At 28.6% G+C, this 13,218-nt stretch overlaps 1 protein-coding gene across 1 annotated transcript; it reads left to right on the forward strand.

Moving 5' to 3' along the window:
* The first annotated feature begins 10,281 nt into the window (after nt 1-10,281).
* On the forward strand, nt 10,282-11,235 carry LOC107490828 (ethylene-responsive transcription factor ESR2-like). The gene has a single exon (XM_016111646.3). The coding sequence runs from the start codon at nt 10,282-10,284 to the stop codon at nt 11,233-11,235; it is 954 nt and encodes a 317-aa protein (XP_015967132.2).
* Nucleotides 11,236-13,218: the final 1,983 nt, after the last annotated feature.

Genomic DNA, 13,218 nt, shown 5'->3' on the forward strand with positions numbered 1-13,218 from the left:
ATATATATATATATATATGTTCATACCCTGGGTCGAGCTGTCCGACCTGGGATGTTCTACAGACAAAGCAACCGACCTCTTCAGATTAGGACGACCCGACCTTTTCTCAGAGAGCTCGGCCAAGTCAACAGGAAAGTCTAAAAAAGGGCCCTAACAGAGGACCGCGTACCAAAGCCCAAGGCAGTCCAAATCCGCAGGGAGAAGGGCGGTTCCTTTGAAGATAAGATGACCTCAATCAAAAGATAAAGATAAGATAAAGATAACTAACTTATCTAAAAAGGTCACTCTACACTATTATAAATACGTTAGAGCACCCAGGTATAACTCATACTCTGATTCTACTCAACACCTGCTTAATACCCTTGCTAACTTAAGTATCGGAGTCTCTTGCAGGTACCCCCACCCTCTGGAGACGAAGAACTAGCTCCACTACCAAGTCCATCAAGACAGACACAACAGCTCCGATCAGTACAGAAAATTTCATCCGAAATTGACCTACAATTTCAGATAACCCTCAGAACAATATATAATTTAATTTATTTTTAATATATATTTTATTTTAATAACTAATTTAAATATACACTTAATATAATCATTATATTAGAACACGAAACAACAGATAAGTTTTAAGATAGGAAAATTTGGATTCTAAGCTAGGTGAATTGGAGGGAAGAATTTGATAACTAATTTTAATATATATTTAATATAATAAAAATAATCGATCGACGTGTCCCAAAAAGTATTTCCGTGGACCGTCCAGTGTCTTCGATCCAATTGGGAGCTGGTCCATATCAATAACAATAAATAAAATTGGAAAGAAAAAACGTGTTGCTCCATATTTATTAAATCAAATATTAAATCTGGGAGTTGGCTCAACAAAAAGGATTAAAGGAGAAAAGCCGGAGTTGGTTTCAGATAGGGGAGAAATCGGATTGGGTTCAAGTTTTGGGTGGGTTGTGTTGTTGGGCTTATAGTCCATATGACCAAAAAAAAATATAGACTAGTTTAATAATTAATTTATTAAACTATTTAAATAAATATTAAAATTTTAAATTCTGCTTTAAATAAAATTTAAATTCGTAATAAATTAATATTTTATTTGTTAAATCAAAAAATATTTGTCAGAATAAAAAATATTAAATCAATTACCACGACAAAAGAAAAAAAAATCAAATATACAAATACTCGCCATCAATATCATCCATTCATCCTATCATCATAAAAGTATATAATCTTGAGTCAACAATATAATAGATGGGTGGTTGGGTAACAGATAGAGATAGCATACTGTTTACAGATTCATACCGTTGCATGCCTATTTTTTTTTTGGGGATCTCTTTCGAGGTTCTATTCTATATTTCTGTCCATGTTAGCATAATAGCACAGAAAACACGTACCCTCTAAAAGGAAGAAGTAGGATGGCACCATTCTTTTTTCTTTTTGTTTAAAGAAATGTATGGCTCAGTATAAACATTATTGATTTATTGTATGTATTGAAGTACACATAATTTTGATCCCTGAAAAATGAGAAACGACAAACCTCAAGTCACTATGTATTTTTAACGAATTAATACTCAATTTAACTTCTCAAATTTAATATTAGATTCAAATTGATTCTTACAATTTTAATTGATCTAAATTATACCTTTAAATTTGCAATCATAACTCGCTTAGCTCTTGAACTCATCAACATAAATGAAGTACTGTCTGACATGTTAATTTATCATAATGGATAAAACAAAACCATATCGTTTTATATTAACGTCCAATCTTCAATGAAATAATACAGTTTCACAAAAATGGAAATTAAAATGTATCTCATTTTATGATCATCATTAATAAAAAAAAATGTATTTTAATCTCGTTCCTGCGAAACAACATCATTTCGTTTAAGATAAAGAATTAGTATAAAATATTATTTTGTTTTATCCAATGTAGTAAATTAATTTGTCAACCATGGCCTCTAATTCATCATAACGGTATCATTGAAAGTAGCAATGACGCAGATAATCGTAACGACAATGGAGATGCAAAATAGAAGTGGCAAAAATGAAGCATAATATAATAGAGGGATGCATAATATAATAGAGGCCACAGGAGGGAGGGAGGGAGGGGGAGAGATAGCTAGAGAGGGGATGATAGTCGCAATGAATTTGGGAGATTTATTCTTATAAGTAAGAGTCTAACAATTAACTAGAAACGTTTAATAAATGATTTTGATATATTTTGTGTATGAACATGAATTATTTGATGTTGAATACTTATATTAGTAACCATACAATAAGTATAAAAAAGGGTTATAAAGTAAATTTACTAATATTATCAAGGCGAATTGTTTTTATTGAATTTTTAAGAAATTGTACTTTTAATTTTATTATAATTTATGCAAGTAATCTCGCAAATACAAAATTGTGGGATGATAATAAATACATATGAGACCATCTTAAAGAGACATCTATTAGGACCATCAATATCTAAAAGATCTAGATTCTAAATGAATTAATTCACATATATCACTTTAAATCCGCTCAAAAAATTTAGAAGATTTAAATCCAATTTTATTGCTGATGACTATATAATTAATTTTCGCTCAGAACATGTAGCATAACGTAATTCATTGGATTAAAAAATATTTTGGTTCTTTAATGAACGTTTCTGTGAGTTTTCAATAATTTCATTTAGCCTTGTAAACTTCTGATTTACTATAGCATGTGATTCAATTGAACTAATATGATGATTATAATATATACAAAAAAATAGCATATATAGACAATTTTTTAATATGACTTTCTTATTTAAATCACAATTTATAATACAGAGAAATTCATTTATTGCCTCAATATGATATTTATTTTTATGAATATTTTTAAAATTCAACAAGTTCTTTTGAGATTTTGTAGATAATAATATATTAATTATAATAAATTTTTTTTAGGAAATAAAATAATAACTCTTCCAAAATCATCAATCATTTTACTTGTACCAATAATAATAGCAAACTTGCCTCTTTATGTATAAGGTTTGTAGAATAAATTTTATTTTTGAAAATAGTTTGTGAACTTACACTATATTCATAAGACAAATGTCTTCTTCTTGTAGTTTTATCATTTTCTTAAAAGTGTTCGCATTGATAACATGTTGTGAAAATATAATGAAAATAAATAAATAAGAAGGAGAGATTTATATATAAAAATATGAGAATAAATTTTTTATTACATAAGAAGTTAACACAAGAATTAAGAAAATATAAACTTGTAAATTTGATGTATTTTAAAATATTTTATTTAGAATTTATTTATAGATAAAAATTTTAAAATAAATAATAGTAGAATATTATTTACCTAATTCACTTGTTTATTAGTGAAAATATAATTTTAGTGTACAAATAATATTTGTGTATTATATAACAAAAAAAGCTTATATTGAATTATTGATGAGTTGATTCAAGTTGACAAATGGGGTTGTAATGGACTTCTGAAAGCCTTTGGGTACAACAGCGTATAGTGATATGGTTGGGGAAGATAGCTGCTAGTTAAAGAAAGAAATTAAAGGAAGGTTACCATTATTGTATATTTCCCCCTCTATATATGTTGATATAATTAAGGAATACTTTAGCATATATACTTTCGTGTATATTGTAAATAAATAAATTAATTATAGAAGATTAAAATATTTTATTTTTAAATTTTAGCATTTAAAGAAAAATTCAATGAAGAATAAAGCAAAAAATATATATTTTATATAAAACAAGACACTTATTAGAATTAAAATTGAACGTAAACTTAATTAATTTAATTCCAAAAATTAATTCATGAGATGAGTAAAGATGTTTTTATATTTATATTTTTTTACGTTCAAGAATAATTCTCTGATGCATAAATAATATGTGACACCATATTATAATTATATTAAGATTGAGTATGTGTCTAATTTAATTCTAAAAATTAATTCATTAAATGATGAGGTATCTCTCATATTATAAATTATTTAGAGATTTTATTTGAAAAATGTGAAATTTGTAATAAAACTATTTTTTAATAAATATTTGCAAATTTTAAAATTATGTTTTTTGTGGTGTTTAATTTGTAATAAGTGTCAAAAATATATACCCTTATTTTATGAGTTGAAGTTTAAATTTGAAATAGACTCTGATCAATTTTAATACGATATTAAAATCTATTCGGTCTAATTTGTTATATATATAAGGTGAAATTTGAATCCTTGATATTTGTTTAAGTAAATAAGTGAGCTGAGCACTCGACCAACTCAAGTTAGTTTACACACAAAAATTATTAGTGATATTGTTTTGAATAGTCAAATAATAATACCTAAGGAAGCTATGCCTAAACCGTAGAAATTATGAAGCGAAATAACCACAGATACGGACAAAAATGAATTATCATAATGCTTTCAATGCAGAGTACAAACCTGCAGTACTAGTGTCTACTATTAAGTTGCAATGAATTTATTAATGTACTAATGTATGTACCTCCGCAAACCAGTAATTATATATTACTACGTCTAACCTAATAAAGATGATAGACACCGAGACATATGCACGTTAAAATTCAGACGGATACAGAATTTTAGGGTTACGAAGAATTAGCTTCTAAAGCCTGTAAGGGAAGAAGCCCACACAAGATAGACAAGACTATTATGTTACACAGGAAATTAGATTTTTATCCTCTTATTATAGCATGTTTACTGTGAATTAGATTAGCCTTTATTTCTTTAAGTAATTAAGAAAAAAGCGTGTATAATGCATTTCAATGCATCTAATCCTCCGAACTAATTAAATTGATTTACTACGCATAACTATAAGTAACATTTGTTCATATATTTTTTTTTCAATTTATAAAAACAAAATCCGAAGTCGTAATTTGCTAGTCAAATTGCATTAATACAAATTAACAAATATATATATATATATACAAATTGTTCTTACTTGGACTTTGAACTATTCAATCCAGATTCGACCCTTTGATGCTTAGTCCTCAAACTGGGCCACCAACAACTCGGTCCAACAGGGACAAATTCAGTTTGTGTGGTTTCATTCACACAACTCGAACAAACTAAGATAGAAATTACGATAACTTATATCAGATTTGATTTTGGAGAGTAAGTTAGATACTCCCCTATTGCACCTTAAGGTGATAATACTATTTTAAATACGGGATAACTAGGGTTAGGGTTCTTGAGCCACACTCTGATAATGAAAGTGCTTTCTATTTATGATGTTACAAAATTCTTAATCTCTCACTCTGATAAAAAAAAAACGGAATAACTTCTCCATTCTATAAGAAAATAACTATCCATAATTATCTGAAGTTATTGATGACTTAGTCTCATCAACAACTCTATAAATATCCTAGCATTCAAATATTTTTTTTAGTCTAATTCTGTTTTAAGTTTATTAAAATTTTTACTAACTTAAGTATCAGAATTCTTTAGTGGTATCTACCACTACCATCCAAGCAAGGACGTAGGAGAAACCTCCATCCTTGTGAGAAAGTAGGAACCGTCACTAAAGACGTTTGGACTTCACGTCTAGGTCCAAAACACCATCTGATTTTAGGTAGCACCTCAAAATATTGACGTCTTTCAGAGATCTGAGAAAACACCCTTCATATCACGACCAACTTTTATCATATCATGGCCAATGCTAATCGTCAAGTTTACTAATTTGTAAACATGCAGATTCTAAACACTTTATGTACTTTATTCATTATTGAGCTTGTAGCGTTGACCATGAGTGTGAAAGTTATCGAAAAGTGATATTAGTTAAGTTTTGCGGGAACCCTTTAAGCAAATAAAGTACACGAGCACATTCAGTAAGCATAGACAGAAGGTAAAATCATATATTTCTTTTAGTGTCACTACGGCTTCGTTTGTACATCAAAAGAGCAAAAGTAACAACAATCACACAAACTATAAGATGTAGCAACCCATACATCGATTCTCAATGTGTGTGTGTAAAGTCTCAAAACCAGGTTTATTTAGAAAGTCCCTAATCTGTTATTCAAATTACTAAAGTCTTATCCTTTTAAAAAAATACTAAAAGGGAAAGGAAAAAATAATCTAGACTTTGTAATTTCATATGCGTTGAGTGTTTTCAAAATGCAAAACATACTTTAAATTTAAGTTGTGGCAAAAGGGTAGCACCATCTCTTCAACAGAAAATCAACAAAGGAAAACAATTCTTATAGCAGTTCTAGCGTAAATCTCTATTGTTGGGACAATCATGGATGCGATTCTTTCAGCCTTAGGCTTTATAATTTTGGTTTTCTCTTATTCTATTATAGTCTCAGTGTTAGTCTTAATTTCAATTAAGTATCATGAGTTCACGTGTCGGTTAACTACTCGTAATTCGACAATACCAAAAAATAAGTCTAAGATATGATTTTCCATTACGTCAACCTATGTATACATGTCGAATGGTTAAAAATACTATCAATTCGTGATAATCGGCATTCATGACAAAATTTGAAGCCATAATATATGCACAATAAAAAATAGTGATTGGTAGTCAACAAACATCCCTAAATTATTCAATCAAACCTCAAGTGGATGTGATAAAACTACAAGCCCTACATTCATACAATCCATGCACTTGTCAAGCGAGAGGAGACCCTTGACCTTGTTAGAAGAACATTCAGTCATTCATCAGTCCTAAAACATTTACTCATCATAATTTTGTTATAAAACTTTTATCAATGTTCATTAGTAAGTATTCTATTTTTTATTAAATTATATTTTGTCTCATTTAGTTTCAATTTGTCTTATTTTATTTTTAGTCTATCTCAATCTGTTTTTAGTTTGTCTCACTCTATCTTGTCTTATCTTATTCCATTTTAATCTATGTTATTTTATTTCATTATGTCTCTTTCTATCTTATTCTGTTTCAATATGTCTTATTCTATCTCTTTTTGTGTTGTTCTATTTCATTTTATTTCGGTTTGTCTCATTCTATTTCATTCTGTCTCTTTTTGTTAGGGACGTCATTTGCCTTTATTCTTTAAATTTTTTTTTATGTCTTTTTCTACTTTAAATTATCATTCTATTCTCGATCTTTTAATAATTGACCTCCTTATCTATTAGCCCTAATATTATTGTTTTGGCTTTATACTTTAGCATAAATAACATTCATGTCTCTTAAGTTTTAAAGTTACCATTCAAACTCCAATCTTTTATGAAATGACCTTTATGTCCTTCCTTTCAAAATTATACCTTTACCCTCATTCATTTTATAAAATAATTTTCGTGCCCTTAGAAAACCTCTATAACTTTTCTTGAATCTTGCCTTTATACAAATATTATTCAAATAAATTATATCTATTATTTTAAAAAGTAAAACTTGACAAGCGTTTATTTAACATCTCTTTGAAGAGAAACTAACAAAGAATCTCGAAGAGTGTAAGATACAGATCTCTGAGAGAGTCTAAAACTCCCATCGATTTCAGAAGATAAAATTTGGACTCTGACAATTGACAGTTACAGAAAAAGAAGAGTATATAGAGTCAAACATATCTCCACTAGCACTTATCCACAGAGTTCAATGAGATGAAGATTCAAGTATTCGAGATATATTTCTTATACATACATCACATGCAAAGTGGCTCTTCCATCGATACATCTAGCATGGCTCCTCTCCTTACTCCACCTCCTCCACATCTTCTACATCTTCTGCCGCTATAATCATCTACTAGATGCTCTGTTGATGAGCATGGAAATGAAGTGGATGACAGGGAGGATCCCCATGAAGAGGATGACCAAGATGATTATTATGTTTAGTGTATTTCTTAGTTAGAATTTATCTATTATGTATTACTAATTTTAAAATTAAAATGTGCCATATGTCACTCTTTCATTGTAGTTAAAATCAAATTTTTTCTTCAAAATTAAATAATTCTCTCTTCTTCTCTCTTTCTTTTTCTATCTCTCTTATTCCTTCACTCACTCTATCTCTCTTATATATTATTATCAATGACTAATTACGAATTTGACAATCAAAATATACATCATAACATTCTCTAATTATATTTAAATTAAATTAAAATTAAAATTAAAATACTAAAATTGAAATATAGCTATATTATATATTATATTTATATATTACTAACTAATTTAGTAACTAAAATGCTAAAATGTGTCACATGACACTCTCTTATTAAAATTTAGAAAAAATATTTTTTTCTAAAATTAGTAAACATCCTTCTTATATTATCTTATCTACCTCTCTCTTTTTTTTCTATTTCTCTCTATCCTTCCCACTCTATATATAGTTTATAATTCATATTTTATATTAGTAATTTGACAAATCAAGATGTGTCACCAGATATTTTTATTATAATTAAAATAAAAAATTTTCTTAACTTTTAAAATTAACAAACTCCCTCTTTCATTCTTCTTCTTTATCTTTGTCTCTCTTTTCTCTCATTCTCTATTTTTTTCTACCTTTGTATTCTACAAAAATTAAAATTAACAACATAATATAATTAAAATAAAAAATATTGTTATATACATAATTTTTTATTTAAATTTAAATTTTTACTGCTTATCTTTTTAATATATATTTTCACTTATTTTTTTAAATATTTATTACATATAATTTAAAAAATACTAATGTTGTAATTAAAAGTTAGAATCAAGATTCAATTGTTTAAAAAAAATGAGTTAATCTTATAACTATCAATATAAATTTTTTTATGTTAATATCTAATTATATTTTTATATATATAAAAAAATATTATTTTTAAATAGCAAGCATAAAAATTAATTATTTCTATTTGTACAACAAACTTAATACCTAATCAAATATAAAAATATATACATTAAATTCTTTTAAATTTTAGATAACGAATGTTAAAATTAAGTAAAAATATTATACTCTTTCATTTGAAAATAATAACTAAAAATTTTATTATTTAATATTATTTAAGACTCTAGTCTTTTTAGCCGACAAGAACTTTTGTCCCTTTTGATCATTTTATAAAAATAGTTTAATGCTATAAATTTTTCATGTTATAATCTATAATATTAGAACCGACATAATTTTAAAAGATTTATATTCCCGTAATGATATTATGGATAAAAATATTAGTTTGTACTATTTATCATCAATTTGTGTATGAATAATGTACTTTATTATTTAATTAGTTACGAATAATGTACTATTTATTGTTTATATTCGAAAATTTTTAAATGTGTAATTTTATAAATTGTTATTCGATAATATAAGATAAAAAAATATAATTAATATATAGTATCAATGTAATTATAATAATAAACAATAACTTTAAAAAATTAAGTTTACTAACTGCTTGGTCATCAATAAAATTAATCTTTTCATGATTTAAAAAAATATTTTTAATTATTACGGACGAACTTTCTGTCTTTAAATGTAAATTATTTTTTGAAATAAAAAACAAATTTTTATTGTTATTAACGGCTTTGACGTCAAAAAAGATAAGAAAAACTTTAGAAGGCCAGCAACTTTATTAAATTTTGGTCAATATATAATCAATAAAAAATGAATAATTACACATAATTAAATGAAATCTCACACTATTAAAATATTATTAATGACTACTTAATGGCTATAAATAAAAAAAAGTTACTGGTATCTAACATTTCTCTAAAATATAATTTTTTAACTTTTTAATAACACCATTATTAACGGCAGTTTGTGCAGTTATAATTATTTTAATATTACCGACGGTTCAAACTATCGTTAAAATATTACCAAATTTTTTTAATATATAATTTATAATTAAATTTTTATAACTTAAAAACTTTTAATTGGATACTTACACAAAATTAATAAAACACTCTTCTCCAAATTAAAATATCTACACACTACACTTAAAAAATAAATCTCTAAAACTCAAAAGTTATTTTATTTTTAAAATATTTAACTATCTCTAACCATCTTTTTGCCGACAAACACATAATTAAAATGCGTATATAAACTGACATGCAGGGTCGTTATAATGCGTTCCCACATATATAGGAGGACACCTCTATGAATATCACCAAACCTACCTACTAGTGTATAGTGTATAGTGTATACTCTATTCCCTACTGCAAATAACCCATCATATCACTCAACCTTCAACCTTCACTTTATTTCTCTAAACACAAATTAATTAAACCTCATTTCATCACATGGACGAACCACTGAGGCCTCTCAACGGCATGCCACCCCTTTCCCAACCACCTCCCAACAACCCCAGAACCAAGCAGACCTCGCGAGACACCAGCACTACCCCCACTGCCGGACCCATGAGGTACCGCGGCGTCAGGCGGAGGCCATGGGGCCGTTATGCCGCCGAGATAAGGGACCCTCAGTCCAAGGAGCGCCGTTGGCTGGGGACTTTCGACACTGCGGAGGAAGCCGCCTGCGCCTACGACTGCGCCGCCAGAGCCATGCGTGGCCATAAGGCAACCACCAACTTCGTGTACCATACTTTACCTTCTTACTCTTCTTCCATCACCATCACCAACAACCATAGCAATCTCCTTAACTGCCATAACCACTTCAGCTTCCCTTATCATCATAACCAACTCTTCAACGGTCATAAACGCCACTTCGGGGTTTGGTCTGACCCTTTCTCTGCTTCAACCTTCCAGGAACAGCGAAACCTTGACTCCATCAACATGCTTCTCCACCGAGACTTGGTAGCCTCTTCTTCCTCCGGCAATTTATCCTACAACATGGGCAGTTTTGTCAATTCACATCCTGGCAATGTTGCTAATAACTACTCCGCCGCACCTTGTTCTGACACAAGCAATCTCGGTTGTGACGGTGGACGCAATAAGACCGATAATACTAACAATAATGAAGCTGACGATGGTGGCGAAGAAGACTCAAAGGAGCAATTCTATGAAGGTTCAGGGTCGTCAGGGTTGTTGGAAGAAATAGTTAAGGGTTTCTTGAAGAAAAAGCCAAAGCTCAATAAATGTGAGAGATTGTTAGGTACCAGGACCACTGCTTCAGACGGTTCTTGCCACTCACCATTTCCTCCTCCTCCTCCTCTGGTTGTTTTCCGCGAGGAGTCGAAGAAAGACGATGGTTTCGGCGTTCATTTGGATCAACAGGGTTTCCAATACATGCAGCAGCTTGGTGGTGGTTTCAATAATGGTTTTAGCAATATGGTTATGCTGCCTAACATGATGATGAATAACGATAATGAAGTAGAGTGCTCGATCGTAGAAAACCTTTTTCCGGATGCATAATTCTGAAATTACTTCGATTTATGGCGTGCTATGTGTTGTCTCATCAATTTAACTTTGTAGTTTCTGTTGCTTGCATTGTGCATCAATTTGGTTATATTATATTTTGGTTTCGTTTATCTTTTCCTGCTTTTTTAGGGTTTCAAACTCATCACTATGTAATGGATCTGCTGGTGCCTCCTTGATTTGTGAAATCCGTCTGTGATGTCATCCTAGCAATAAACTTTCTTCTTCCACTACTAAGATTTTTAATTGTTTGTCGCAGATTTTGTGAAGGTTTATGAAAACTTCCGATCCGCATCATATTTTATCAGTGCAAATTATAAATTAAATCCTCCGCTGATTAATGTATAATCAAAACTCCTAAACCAATCACCAAACAAACATTCATAATCTTAAACTACTTTGCAGTTTTCACAAATCCAAACAAACATTCAGATTTCAAACAAAAATCTATCCTAAAAAAATGTAAAAAGAGGGAAAAAAAAAAGCTTCGAGTGAGATCAGTGGGAGACGCCGAAACCCTAATATATTCCCCTTTTTTATTGAAGTAGTTCACAATAGATTGATTAGCTAGGTATCAATTATCATTGACCATTAACATATTTCCATTTACTTCTCTCCTTGAAAAGACACAAAAAAAAAAAAGGAAGTTGCATTATTATTTATTGTAACATTTGCAAAACGAGAAACAGGATGACTTGCTTCATTATAACCTCTCCTCCTACTTCTCAAGTGGTGATTTTTTTTTATTAATCAAGTTCAATAAAATTAATCTAACGTAATAAAATTTAATTATAATTAATATTATTCTAAGTTTTATTATTTAATTTAATTAAACTTATTTCATAAAAAAATTTAGATGTATAGCATTACTTTTTTTGGTTCAAAAAATAAAGAAGTAGCGCTAATTGGTTTGAGAAATTTCTAATTAAATTTAAAAAATTAATAAATATAAATAATAATAATTATATTTGATAAATAATTTTTAAAAAATAAAAAAAATTATAATAAACATAAATATAAGAATTATTCCGCTATAGAGTTAATTACTTTTAACGAGATTGTAAAAATGGAAACCTCCAATCACTTATACTGTTGTCTTCGAGGTAAATAAAGTTGTACCTATAAAGAATTCCGGTAATCAAATTAGCAGAGGGTCCATAAAAAATAAAGATTAAGCTTGGAGAAGATATCTAGCAGGGACTTTGTCACCGATATCTTTAGTATTTCCTTAATTGTTTCAATGGGATATAATTTTGATATTGGCCTATGATCTTCACTAGATCATGGTAAAACCCTGGCCCAACCCGTGTAACAACATAATTTTCTTTGTTATAAATTATTTTAGTTTTTTGTAACAAAATCTTATTTTGTTGGAATAGTTTATTATATTTTAAAACATAATTTTATTTTGTTGCAAAAATTAAAAATATTTTGTAATAAAAAATCTTTCTGTTTCAAAAGCTTAAACTATTTTATATAACAAAAGTTATTTTGTTTTAAAAGTTCAAAATGTACATTAAAAAATTTGTCACAAAATTCATCCTTTGTTTTTAATAAAGTATTTATTTGTCATAAAATCCAAAGATTTTTTATAATTAACAAAAAAATTGTTTCAAAATGTTAAAACCTTTTTGTGTTGAAAAGGCAAAATTTGTTCATAAAAATTTGATTTTCCTAAAATATTGTTAGTTTTAGTTAAGAGATAAATATTGTTTTTGTCCCTCACGTTGAGGGTTGGAATCGAACTCGTTCCTGGTATATATTTTGATTTAAAATCATCCTTAAAGTCGTATTTGAATTTAAAATCGTCCTTTCTAATAAAATTTTTTAATTTATTCCTAAACTACCCCTAAAATAAAAAAATTTATAAAATTAACAAATAAAGAAAACGCGTTGGGGGAGAAGAAAAGGGTATACGGATGGGGATGGGAGGGAAAGGGGAAAGGGGAGAAGGGGAAGGGGGAAGGAGAAGGGAAAGGG

This window comes from Arachis duranensis, chromosome 5, assembly GCF_000817695.3.
Source record: "Arachis duranensis cultivar V14167 chromosome 5, aradu.V14167.gnm2.J7QH, whole genome shotgun sequence".
NCBI classification, from domain to species: domain Eukaryota; kingdom Viridiplantae; phylum Streptophyta; class Magnoliopsida; order Fabales; family Fabaceae; genus Arachis; species Arachis duranensis.